Here is a 13,780-nt window from a genome sequence, read left to right as displayed (position 1 = left end):
TACAGAAATCCAGCCTAAAACCCCAAACAGCAAGCAATGCAGGTGTAGAAGCATGGTGGCTAGGAAAAACTCCCTAGAAAGGCCAAAACCTGGGAAGAAACCTAGAGAGGAACCAGGCTATGTGGGGTGGCCAGTCCTCTTCTGGCTGTGCCGGGTGGAGATTATAACAGAACATGGCCAAGATGTTCAAATGTTCATAAATGACCAGCATGGTCGAATAATAATAAGGCAGAACAATTGAAACTGGAGCAGCAGCACGGTCAGGTGGACTGGGGACAGCAAGGAGTCATCATGTCAGGTAGCCCTGGGGCATGGTCCTAGGGCTCAGGTCCTCCGAGAGAGAGAAAGAAAGAGAGAATTAGAGAGAGCATATGTGGGGTGGCCAGTCCTCTTCTGGCTGTGCCGGGTGGAGATTTATAACAGAACATGGCCAAGATGTTCAAATGTTCATAAATGACCAGCATGGTCATTTATGAACTCCAACCTCTCCACAGTGGCCGAGACCAGAGAGCTGTGTAAGGACATCATCAAATTGTAGACCTGCACAAGACTGGGATGGGCTACAGGACAATAGGCAAGCAGCTTGGTGAGAAGGCAACAACTTTTGGCGCAATTATTCGAAAATCACCCTCGGTCTGGGGCTCCATGCAAGATCTCACCACGTGGGGCATCAATGATCATGAGGAAGGTGAGGGATCAGCCCAGAACTACATGGCAGGACCTGGTCAATGACCTGAAGAGAGCTGGGACCACAGTCTCAAAGAACCATTAGTAACACACTACGCCGTCATGGATTAAATCCTGCAGTGCATGCAAGGTCCCCCTGCTCAAGCCAGCGCATGTCCAGGCCCGTCTGAAATTTGCCAATGACCATCTGGATGATCCAGAGGAGGAATGGGAGAAGGTCATGTGGTCTGATGAGACAAAAATAGAGCTTTTTGGTCTAAACTCGACTCGCCGTGTTGGGAGGAAGAAGAAGGATGAGTACAACCCCAAGAACACCATCTCAACCGTGAAGCATGGAGCTGGAAACATCATTCTTTGGGGATGCTTTTCTGCAAAGGGGACAGGACGACTGCACCCTATTGAGGAGAGGATGGATGTGGCCATGTATCGCGAGATCTTGGCCAACAACCTCCTTCCCTCAGTAAGAGCATTGTAGATCAGTCGTGGCTAGGTCTTCGAGCATGACAACGACCCGAAACACACAGCCAGGGCAACAAAGGAGTGGCTCCATAAGAAGCATCTCAAGGTCCTGGAATGGCCTAGCCAGTCTCCAGATCTGAACCCAATAGAAAATCTTTGGAGGGAGCTGAAAGTCCGTATTGCCCAGCATCAGCCCCGAAACATGAAGGATCTGGAGAAGGTCTGTATGGAGGAGTGGGCCAAAATCCCTGCTGCAGTGTGTGCAAACCTGGTCAAGAACTACAGGAAACGTATGATCACTGTAATTGCAAACAAGGGTTTCTGTACAAAATATTAAGTTCTGCTTTTCTGATGTATCAAATACTTAAGTCATGCAATAAAATGCAAATTCATTTCTTAAGAATCATGCAATGTGATTTTCGTTTTAGATTCCGTCTCTCACAGTTGAAGTGTACCTATGATAGAAAATTACAGACCTCTACATGCTTTGTAAGTAGAAAAACCTGCAAAATCGCCAGTGTATCAAATACTTGTTCTCCCCACTGTATATTGGACTGTTAAAGATTAGTAGGCCTGTGTTAATTAATCAGTTGTTGATCTGTCCTCTTGATATTGCTGTATGTCAACAGTAGGCAGCTAATGATGTCATAATAGTCAGTCCACCACTGACAAGGTATGTTGAAAGAATGGTAGCCTAGTTGTCAGACCTAACTTGTTCTGTCCATATATAAAAATGTACATTTGATTTGTAGAGCACTTTTGATTTACAGACCGAAATCACAAAGCTATTATTAACAATATGAGCAGCTATTGAAATATACACTAGCTAGTTCACAGGTTCACTGATTGACCCACTCAAGGGAAAAAGTGTATTAGTTACACCATGGACATAGACTGAGAGCTGAGCGCTGACTGAAATTATTCTTATTTTTACTATGAGGATATTTCAATTCATGACTTTGAATTGACTAAATTGAAAATTTGCAAACTATCTTGTTTGCGATGCTCTCCCATCCTCTACTCAGTAAGTGTTGTGTTGGTAGTGATGCAGCAGGGGTTAACTCAGCCCAAGCAGCCCAAGAGAAGCCTGCAGCCAAGGGAAAGGGAAAGACCAAAGCTTCAGCTGCTGTAACTACCCTGCCCAACCCTCTGGACCAGACCTGCATCCACCCAGAGTCCTACGCTGTGGCCAGGAGGTGAGAACTACTTACAACCAACACCCGTCACCCCAAAGCATGTTCCAACTAACATGAGCTTCAATTTTACCCCAGCTTGTAGGCTACTTTTGGGGGATTGATGCTTACAGTTTTTTTGGTCTTGATTTGGCCAGACATGGGAGCCAAACGTGTGCGCGTGTGTGTGTGTTTCCGTGTGTGTGTTTACTGCTTGTAGTTGTGTGTGAGGGGGATCTTGGTAGCATCTGGTCCTGTGGTGCTGTGCTGTGTGAGAAGTGATTGTTAGCGCTGCTGGTGCTGATATCAAAAGCACATTGAGCATCTGCCCTGGGCTTTGCAGCTCTGTGGCTGTCTATCTGAATGGGGCTGGACCCTGCAGCTGCAGTCACTCAAATCTGTTTAGACTACATCAACCTGACACTTAGCATTGGCTCTTAGCATGTTGATGTGCCTTTCACTGTTAGCGTGAATGTATTTTTACATGTGGAAAAGAGAACTTCATCAGACAGGACTCATTTTGCTTCAAATGGGGTGTACAGATAGGGTTGTCTCTCTGCCTCAGTGATCTATCATTAAAGGGGCCCATAGGGGTTAGAGGTTGCCAACCACTTACAACTAGGAGAGGGCAAATAATCACCCTGTCATATTCTCACACCCCCCCCCCCCCTTCCCTGCTTTACTCCCTTTCTTTCTCCCTCATTCCCCCTCTCATACAGCTTTCCCCCCCTCTGTTTGTTTTATTTTCTCTCTGTTGAGCCTCATTTCCTACTAAATTAGACAGAAGTGCCTCACTATCTATATCACAATTCTATATTTTTACCAAATGCTGCTGGTCCTAATGGAGGAGGTCCTCTTAATGCTGCTGGTCCTAATGGAGGAGGTCCTCTTAATGCTGCTGGTTGTAATGGAGGAGGTCCTCTTAATGCTGCTGGTTCTAATGGAGGAGGTCCTCTTAATGCTGCTGGTTCTAATGGAGGAGGTTCTCTTACATTTACATTACATTTAAGTCATTTAGCAGACGCTCTTATCCCGACTCTTAATGCTGTTGGTAATGTAGGAGGAGGTTCTCTTAATGCTGCTGGTTCTAATGGAGGAGGTTCTCTTAATGCTGCTGGTAATGTAGGAGGTTCTCTTAATGCTGCTGGTCTCTTATTGCCAATTGTCATTATACAGACAGAATGGGTTGACTAGACCATGTGTGACCACTAGCAATATCTCCATCTCTCTATCTTTCTCTCTTTCTTTCTTGCCAGCGATGTCTCTCTCTTCCCAGAAAAATCTGTGCAGCTGTTCAGTACTTAAGTCATGATTTTGGAAATGTGGGTTATTCCTAATATAGTGTGGTGCAGTATGTGGGTTAGCCAGCCCCAGAGCCCTGGTTGTGTCCAGAGCTGGAGGAATGGCTTGAGACTAATGAAGCAAACACGGCGTCTGTCTGAACGATGGCTTTATAATGACACTGACAAGCATGAGAGATTCCCAACAATCTGTAACCCATTTGGACACAGCTCACAGACACATCCCTCTTTTTTCTTCTCTGGCACCCTCCCCTCTCCTCCCCTCCCCTCTCCTCCCCTCCCCTCCCCTCTCCTCCCCTCTCTTCCCCTCTCCTCCCCTCTCCTCCCCTCTCCTCTCCTCTCCTCCCCTCTCCTCCCCTCCCCTCTCCTCCCCTCCCTCCCCCGATCTCTCCCTCTACCCCTCTCTCACACACACATACTGGCAGTACAATTCAGAGGCCAGATAAGCAAATACTTGGAACCTCCTTTTAACAGTTGCGCATTGTTTGATGTTAGTGAAATCTTATCTGCTCAGCCTTTACTGTAAATGAAAACAGGTTTTAAGGTAAATCTCCCAGTGACTTTGAGCGTTATATTAAAAAGCTACGCTGTTCCTCCCTTTAACACATATCACAGATCCTGGTACAGTGTATGGGGGAGGACAGAGGCTTAAATCAATCCCACATTTGATCCTAGCGGGCGTGTGGCAGCCTTTATTGGGTTTTGGGGGCTGATACTGTTGCATTACAGCTGATGTGTGAGGCGTGGGCCAGCAGGCAGTAATGGAGGATCCTGTTGCTCTAATGTGATGAACCTGATACCCTCAGCCACACCGCTGGGAACGACTAATACACACACACACACACACACACACAGATATAACCAAACTCGCACACAGTCATCCATCCACAATGGCCTGCTGTCTGCATTAAATAGTGTGGATGCATAGAACTGGATTTTAGAGTAGACTATTTGCAGTACATAGTGTACTTTAAAGTTGCACTGAACATAATGAGACCATTACGATGAATCATCTACCCCAGTAAAAGTCATGCGTGTAGTGTCAGTCATAGATGTTTAGTGTCAAATCTTCAGTCCACAAATCAAATCAAAGTTGATTTGTTATGTGCACAGGATACAGGGTGTAAACAGCACAATGTAATGCTTACTTGCAGGCTCTCCTCAACAGTGCAGTACACTTTATCAATTGGGGCAGCAGGTAGCCTAGCAGTTAAGAGTGTTGGACCATTAATCATTTTATTTTTCATTTTTTTCTTCTTCTTGGGCCTCTATAACTTGTGGAAGGACCACCAGAGGGCAGGCTGTATCTATATACGTATCTATATCTTTTTTTTTTGCGAATTGGATTGATCCCCTCTACCACACGGAACCCCACTAATCCTACCGACGGAAACGCACGAGGTGGCTAAAAACAGACCTCCATCCTATGCTAGCTTGCTACCGATGGCCCGGCTAGCTGTCTGAATCGCCGTGACCCCACCCAACCTCACTACTCACTGGACCCTTTTGATCACTCGACTAAGCATGCCTCTCCTTAATGTCAATGTGCCTTGTCCATTGCTGTTCTGGTTAGTGTTTATTGGCTTATTTCACTGTAGAGCCTCTAGTCCTGCTCACTATACCTTATCCAACCTATTAGTTCCATTACCCATACATGCGATGACATCTCCTGGTTTCAATGATGTTTCTAGAGACAATATCTCTCTCATCATCACTCAATACCTAGGTTTATCTCCTCTGTATTCACATCCTACCATACCTTTGTCTGTACATTATACCTTGAAGCTATTTCATCGCCCCCAGAAACCTCCTTTTACTCTCTGTTCCAGACGTTCTAGACGACCAATTCTCATTGCTTTTAGCCGTACCCTTATCCTACTCCTCCTCTTTTCCTCTGGTGATGTAGAGGTGAATCCAGGCCCTGCAGTGCCTAGCTTCACTCCTATTCCCCAGGCGCTCTCTTTTGATGACTTCTGTAACCGTAATAGCCTTGGTTTCATGCATGTTAACATTAGAAGCCTCCTCCCTAAGTTTGTTTTATTCACTGCTTTAGCACACTCTGCCAACCCGGATGTTCTAGCTGAGACCACCAAGAATTCTGACATTTTCATCCCTAACTACAACATTTTCAGACAAGATAGAACTGCCAAAGGAGGCGGTGTTGCAATCTACTGCAAAGATAACTTGCACAGTTCTGTCCTACTATCCAGGTCTGTACCCAAAAAATTTGAACTTCTACTTTTAAAAATCCACCTCTCTGCCTCATTGCCTGCATCCGTAATGGGTCAGCGGTCAAACGACCTCCACTCAACACTGTCATACGCTCCCTGAAACACTTCAGCGAGCAGGCCTTTCTAATTGACCTGGCCGGGGTATCCTGGAAGGATATTGATCTCATCCCATCAGTAGAGGATGCCTGGTTATTTTCTTTAAATGCCTTCCTAACCATCTTAAATAAGCATGCCCCATTCAAGAAATTTAGAACCAGGAACAGATATAGCCCTTGGTTCTCCCCAGACCTGACTGCCCTTAACCAACACAAAAACATCCTATGGCGTTCTGCATTAGCATCGAACAGCCCCCGTGATATGCAGCTTTTCAGGGAAGCTAGAAACCAATATACACAGGCAGTTAGAAAAGCCAAGCAGAAATTTGCTTCCTGCAACACTAAATCAAAAAAGTTCTGGGACACTAAAGTCCATGGAGAATAAGAACACCTCCTCCCAGCTGCCCACTGCACTGAAGATAGGAAACACTGTCACCATTGATAAATCCACTATAATTGAGCATTTCAATAAGCATTTTTCTACGGCTGGCCATGCTTTCCACCTGGCTACCCCTACCCCGGTCAACAGCACTGCACCCCCCACAGCAACTCACCCAAGCCTTCCCCATTTCTCCTTCTCACAAATCCAGTCTGCTGATGTTCTGAAAGAGCTGCAAAATCTGGACCCCTACAAATCAGCCGGGCTTTCTTTCTAAAATGATCTGCCGAAATTGTTGCCACCCCTATTACTAGCCTATTCAACCTCTCTTTCGTGCCGTCTGAGATTATTGTATTTACTTTGCCACCATGGCCTTTTTTTTTCTTTACCTCCTTTACCTCATTTGCTCACATCGTATATAGACTTGTTTCTACTGTATTATTGACTGTATGTTTGTTTTACTCCATGTGTAACTCTGTGTTGTTGTATGTGTCGAACTGCTTTGCTTTATCTTGGCCAGGTCGCAATTGGAAATGAGAACTTGTTCTCAACTTGCCTACCTGGTTAAATAAAGGTGAAATAAAATTGTAATGAATAAATAACCGAAAGATTGCCGGTTTGAATCCCCGAGCCAACTAGGTGAAAAATCTTGCAATATGCCCTTGAGAAAGGCACTTAACCCTAATCGCTCCTGTTAGTCACTCCGAATAAGAGCGTCTGCTAAATGACTAAAATATAAATATTATCAAAAATATTCACCTACTGTACAGTATACGGTACAGAAGTGATGATTGAGAGCCCACTTTGCTGGCTGGTTGGCTGGCTGGCTGTGTAATAGACTGGGTCAACTCTCTTAACTCCTTCAAGGTGGATCTGGACAGGCTCTATGCTGAGGCCCACCCAGCCTCTCTCTGTGTGTAGCCCTGTGCCTCGTCCAGCACTCTGGCCCCGTCACCACTGGTTCTCATTACCACCACCCAGAGGGAGGGGTGGAGAGGGTACTCACTGGGCCTCGTCCAGCACTCTGGCCCCATCACCACTGGTTCTCATTACCACCACCCAGAGGGAGAGGAGAGGTGGAGAGGGTACTCACTGGGCCTCGTCCAGCACTCTGGTCCCATCACCACTGGTTCTCATTACCACCACCCAGAGGGAGGGGTGGAGAGGGTACTCACTGGGCCTCGTCCAGCACTCTAGCCCCATCACCACTGGTTCTCATTACCACCACCCAGAGGGAGAGGAGAGGTAGAGAGGGTACTCACTGGGCCTCGTCCAGCACTCTAGCCTCATCACCACTGGTTCTCATTACCACCACCCAGAGGGAGAGGATAGGTAGAGAGGGTACTCACTGGGCCTCGTCCAGCACTCTGGCCCCGTCACCACTGTGGTTCTCATTACCACCACCCAGAGGGAGAGGAGAGGTAGAGAGGGTACTCACTGGGCCTCGTCCAGCGCTCTGGCCCAGTCACCACTGGTTATCATTACCACCACCCAGAGGGAGGGGTGGAGAGGGTACTCACTGGGCCTCGTCCAGCACTCTGGCCCCATCACCACTGGTTCTCATTACCACCACCCAGAGGGAGAGGAGAGGTAGAGAGGGTACTCACTGGGCCTCGTCCAGCACTCTGGCCCCGTCACCACTGGTTCTCATTACCACCACCCAGAGGGAGAGGAGAGGTAGAGAGGGTACTCACTGGGCCTCGTCCAGCACTCTGGCCCCGTCACCACTGGTTCTCATTACCACCACCCAGAAGGAGAGGAGAGGTAGAGAGGGTACTAACTGGGCCTCGTCCAGCACTCTGGCCCCGTCACCACTGGTTCTCATTACCACCACCCTAAGGGGAGGGGAGAGGAGGTGGAGAGGGTACTCACTGGGCCTCAAGCGAGAAGCAGAGGCCCATGGCTGGGCTCCCTCCCTGGTACCCCTTAAACACAAACACACCAGGCTGAAACCTGAGCCCTGCAGAAACCCCCCGCCCAAACCAAAGACGCCACCCTACCGCCCACCCGCCACAACCACCACCAGGGCCTGCGCTGTGCCTGTTCATAAATCAACCCGTGTTCCCCCTACCCCCCTTCCAGGAGAGACACACTACCTCTGTGGCTCTGATGACCAGCACAGAAATCAGGGAGAAAGGGAGAGTGGGAGAGGGGTGTTTCTGAAGGAAGGCTTCTTATTTTACTGTTTTGTTTTGTCCGGTTTGTTGCCTGATCTAGATAGATGATAGCTGGTGGGCATTTGTTGAGTTCCATGATGACTTGTGTGTGTGTCTTTTTAGAATTTGTCTGTGTGTTCATGTCTATGATTTTGCGTGTGTGTGTAGATTTGTGGGGCCGTGTATGCTTTGGTTCATTATGTTGTGCTTTACCTGACCATTGTGTGTATTGATCGGGCTACACAGAGCCCACATGCACACTTCGTGTTGTGTGGCTAGAGTGGTAAAGTGATCTGGAGTGATGTGAGCTGCCTGCCTGCCGCGTGACTCTAACTGAGCCAGGCTGGAAGTCATCAGCCGGCCAGGAGAGCCAACATGGAGAACCGGCAAGTCTGTTACTATGTGCTCCGTGTGTACTTTTCACTATTTTTCAGAATTCACTCATGGGACTTTTCTCTTTATCTTTTTTATGCTTTACCTTGGTGAGCTGAGCAGGATGCTTACTGACTGACTGACTGTAAAGTCTGTATGTATTAGGGAGTGTTTTTCCTATGTGGTCATTCTATACCTGTGTCTGGCCTTCTCAGTGCCAGAGGATCCTAGCAGGTCTGTGGGTTAGTTCTTAAGGACACTGGAGGGTCTGGATAGACAGAGGCCACAGTTTAAGGGCACCATTCGTCTCAGTCCAGAGACAAGCTCGGGGCCAGAGGTCGAACGGCAAGGGGTGAGTGGCTGGGCAGAGACCCCACAGCTGCACTGTACAGTTTGTACACAGCCTGTGTAGAGTTCCATCTCCACAGCCAACTGCACTTGTCAACGAGACGTGTGTGTGCATGTCTGCGTATTAATAAGAGTAGGTTCTGTGTGTGTACATTATGAATGTGTCTTTCCAGCAGCAGTCATCCTCTGGGGCAGCTACAGGAAATGGGTGTGGCCTGGACCCACCTGCTCTGTCAGTCACAGGGAGGACAGCTGCTGCTGAGTAGCTGGCGTCAGGATTCCACGACAACAGACGGACATCTATCACCGACAATAGCTGCCTAGCGGGTCCTCTTGCCCTCAGCTGTGGCCTGCATTCCCACTGCCCCCCCTCCCCCCACCACCATCACCACAACCCCCTATAGAGCTTTCAGATCCCTTGCAATCCTACAGGCACCTCTGGCCAGTCTGACCCAATCCCTTGGGCCTACACTCCTAGGTTCTAGATATCACCTTCTTTCTAAGAGTGTACTGTCTGTTGGCTGTCTGCTCTGTACAAGTACACACTTTGAGGGATTACATTTCAGAGTTCTGGATTTGCACCTGTTAGTAATTTCTTGACCCATATTTTAGTCATTCTGATTGTGTCTAGGATGGTTCCTATCATGTTATGTGATGGTCTGTTTGAATGGCTGCTCATTCATGGAGTGATGAGATATTATTCAGAAAGTGGGATGGGCCTCCATCATACTTGCTGGGGATAGGTGGAGGCCTACCCAGTCAGATGACTGGCGGCTGAGTGCTCCAGTCCCGGTTGAGCAGGGGCGGGCTCCCAGGTCTCAGTGGCGATGGTGTTTACCAGCCTGCATAGACAGAGGTGATTTATGGAGAGGTGAGGGGTGACGTCCCTGCAGTGTGCACTTATGAACAGAGAGAGCATGAGCTGGGACTCTGAAACCAGAGATTTAGGGCATAATTATTCTCACACCTCAATCCCCCTCCTCCCATTCACCCTGAGGCCTCTCAATTGGTCTGCCAGGGGGCCAGGCACACGTGCTGCGGCCCACCATGGAGCGCAGTTAAAAAGTCATTCATTAAGACTGCTTACCCCACCTGTGTGTGAACTGGCCTGCAGGGACAGAGAGCGAGCAGGAGAGAGGATGGAGATGGGTTAGGAGCGGGGGGGGCTGTTCCCTCCGTAACTATGGCTCCTCAGGCATGCTTCTCACACCAGCAGGCTGGCAGGCTTCTCACACCGGCAGGCTGGCAGGCAGGCTTCTCACAACAGCAGGCTGGCAGGCAGGCTTCTCACACCAGCAGGCTGGCAGGCAGGCTTCTCACACCAGCAGGCTGGCAGGCAGGCTTCTCACACCAGCAGGCTGGCAGGACACCAGATCATTACTTATGGTTCTTTTGTTTCTCTGTGTTTGTTCGTAGTTGATGCACCAGTCCATGTATTGTATTGTTGTGCCGCTGATAAGCGACTTTGGGTCCTTAAAAAGCACAATATAGATCCCATGTTATTATATATATATATTGCTGTGACATGACGAAAGCGACAGGCATGCACAGAGACTACGGAGGGACAGACAGAGATGTCCCCAAGAAGGGAAAAAAATACTTTTGTGTATATATATATATATATATATATATATATATATATATATATATATATATATATATATATATATATATATATATATATATATATATATTATTATTATCCTTATTATGATGCTGTGTCTGACTCCCCTCTCTCTCCTCTCCTTAGTTTCCTGTCCCTGGTAGGGGGTAGTGTGGACCAGATGGGCCGGCCAGAGCTCAGACGGTGTGTGGAGGCCAGTGTGAAATGTCAAGGTCTAGAAGCCCTGGCTGAAACCCTCAACACCACCCCAGACACACTGCAGCTCATCATAGACGGACTCACCCAGCCTCCTGGCTTTGACATCCGCCAAGGTAAAACCTCACCTCTGTCCCAGACCTACTGTCATCATAGTCCTATTACAGGAGTCTGGTGTCAGCCTTGTCCTGGGACGTATCTAAAGCCATTCACCCTTTACTGGACGCCTCTCCTGAGGACCATTACTACAACTCACCCATATCAACGGGCCTGTTATGAATGTTATCCTACTCCAGCCCAGCCCAAGCACTGACCCAACCTGTCATTTAATAAGACTGGGCCTCTCCATCTCTCTCTCTTTCTCTCTCTCTGGCTTTTGGTCAGCTGGTTAATTGGTCAGCTGGTTCCTATTGTAGAACAGTTAAAAAGTGATCCAGTCATCTCAATAAGCACAGGTCCTCCTCGTCATGAAACATTATATACTGTTATCACACATCCTGGCAGGAAAACAGTGTTGTGCTTATCCTGCCTAGTGGTTGTAGCAGAGGCCGTGTTGTTGTTTTCTAGATGATCTTAGATCTCAACTAGACGCCACAGGGGAGGGAGGTCACCGTTGAGGACGCAGCAGTGTAGTTCTGGACTTCTCCTTAAAGAGAGGAGCCTCTTTCTCATTAATGATATATCTGTCGGCAGGCAGGACAGTAACGACCTGGGTCTTCCCCCTCCAAATGATGACAGGGGACATCAAAGCCTGGAGCACTGCCCGGCCCAGTCTAGGCCCCTCAAACACACAGTCTCTGGGGAACTGGGGAGGGGGTTGGATCTACACTATGAAGGGGAGGTAGATGAGAGAGAGTGGGGGATGATATAAGGGGAGAGATGCCAGAATCACAACCCAGACCACTGGCACTCTGTCTGTCTGTCCTAAGTGTATCAGTTCGCCTCACTTCAGAGGGATTGTAGACTGGCTGGTCATTGCTGACAAGTATGAAGTGCGGTAGAGAAATGGAGCGATCCACAGCCTCAAGTGTTGACTTGGCTTCAATTCTGAACAGAAATTTTCCATTGTCATGTTCGGTCTCTAAAGGGCATGCTGGTAGCAGCACTGGCGCAGTGAGTTCAGATCAGTCATGGGCGACTGTCAATCATATTGAATGAGAGAGGGAAGTGGAGGGGTGTGTAGGTTAGTGTATTGGGAGATGGGTGTCGGTGTCTAGAGGTCATGGGTTCAGCAGCAGGTTGAGGTGCTCAGGTTCTGTTGTGATGTGTCTCGGTGCATACTCAGCTGTGTCAACAGATAGCATGCGATTCGGGTGTTAGAAGAGGATAATTGTGGATGAGTGTTTCCTGGACCGTGAGCCCATGTTGAAGTTAATGCTCCAGAAAACGGACAAAATGGAAAACTGAAAAAGCAAAGCCCGCGAGGAATGTGGAAGTATGCAGAAGCAAATATTGGGTATCCTGCTTAGGAATATGATATCTGGTCTTCATTCCACTGTTTAACCTCCCTCCTTTCCTTTCACTCCTTCTCTCTTTCACTCCCCCCCAGACTTCGAGAAGGCAGACTTCAAGCGTGGCATTGTGTCTATGAGTGACCTGAGAGAGGGGGCGGTTCTGACGGGCCGGGTGGAAAACGCCACTCTGTTCGGGGCCTTCGTGGACATCGGAGTGGGCCGCAACGGGCTGATCCATAAGAGTTACATCACCCGAGACAAGCTGCCAGCTGACCAGAGGAGACGCAGCCTAGCCCTAGGCCCCGGGGAGAAGGTGGAGGTCAGGGTGCTCAACGTGGACCCTCAGCGTGGCCGCATTGGACTGGACCTCATTCGGGTCCTCAGATAGACCAGTGTGGACTGGACCATGGCTTTGCACTTGGGTCATGTTCAGTAGAAATGTAAAATGTTTTAAAACAGTAAAAGTACTACCTGAACACAACCCTTCTGTGTAGCCACTCCTAGAACATCTCTGTGACAGAAGATGCTGACATGTTCTGTTCATGTAGTTTTCAGTATGTTGGACCAACTCTTTATGCCTCAGTTTGTATTATTTTAAAAACCATGTTTCAACATGTTTTGAGAAATGTATTATTAAATGGAAAATTATCAGCCAAAGTGATAAAAATCAAGCCTACCTGAATTTTTGTTAAACCCAGTATTGTGACATTGTCTGTTAAATGATGATTGGCTAGGCACTCGTTTAAATTATTCCCACCTGCTGGATGCCGTTACTGTGGCAAGTATCAGACAGTGTCTCTGCTGTCTTGTTACCCAGACGGCCCTGCCAGTGAGTTGATTGACAGTCTCTGAGGGGCGGGGCAGGGGGAGATGGAGGTCTCTGCCAGACTGCAATAAGCCAGAGGGCCACAGAGAGAGGAGCCCAGACACAATTATCACAGGACAGAGCTGTTGTGCCTCACTAATCATACGCTTCAAAATGAATCCCATATTCCCTTCTGTTTTATCCAATCTGTTTGTGTTGATGTGGCACAAATTGAGAAATGCATCAATAAGGCACACACAAGCCTGCTGGAGTCCCCTGTGTAAACCTTGGAGAACACCCAACCAGTGTTGCTCCCTCCAGGATAGAAGAGGCATTTGCCTGCTGGAGTCCCCTGTGTACGTAGAATGTATGCACACATGAATGTAAGTCGCTTTGGATAAAAGCGTCTGCTAAATGGCATATATTATTATTATTATTATAAACCTTGGAGAACACCCAACCAGTGTTGCTCCCTCCAGGATAGAAGGGGCATTTGCCTGCT

At 48.0% G+C, this 13,780-nt stretch overlaps 1 protein-coding gene across 4 annotated transcripts in view; it reads left to right on the top strand.

Annotated features, from left to right (window-relative positions):
• Positions 1-13,237, top strand: part of srbd1 (S1 RNA binding domain 1) — a 106,783-nt gene extending 93,546 nt beyond the window's left edge. For 3 of the 4 annotated variants that reach the window (XM_046357344.1, XM_046357342.1, XM_046357343.1), the window contains exons 19-21: positions 2,190-2,342; positions 10,951-11,135; positions 12,569-13,237. In XM_046357344.1, the coding sequence (XP_046213300.1) occupies positions 2,190-2,342; positions 10,951-11,135; positions 12,569-12,861 (631 nt within the window). In that variant the 3' untranslated portion in view covers positions 12,862-13,237. The remainder of the gene's footprint in view (positions 1-2,189; positions 2,343-10,950; positions 11,136-12,568) is intronic. The other variant, XM_046357341.1, reaches the window with a different exon arrangement.
• Positions 13,238-13,780: the final 543 nt, after the last annotated feature.

Source organism: Oncorhynchus gorbuscha, linkage group LG07, assembly GCF_021184085.1.
Source record: "Oncorhynchus gorbuscha isolate QuinsamMale2020 ecotype Even-year linkage group LG07, OgorEven_v1.0, whole genome shotgun sequence".
Lineage (NCBI taxonomy): Eukaryota > Metazoa > Chordata > Actinopteri > Salmoniformes > Salmonidae > Oncorhynchus > Oncorhynchus gorbuscha.
The sequence above is the reverse complement of the archived record's forward strand: the minus strand, read 5'-3'. Positions and strand labels throughout refer to the sequence as shown.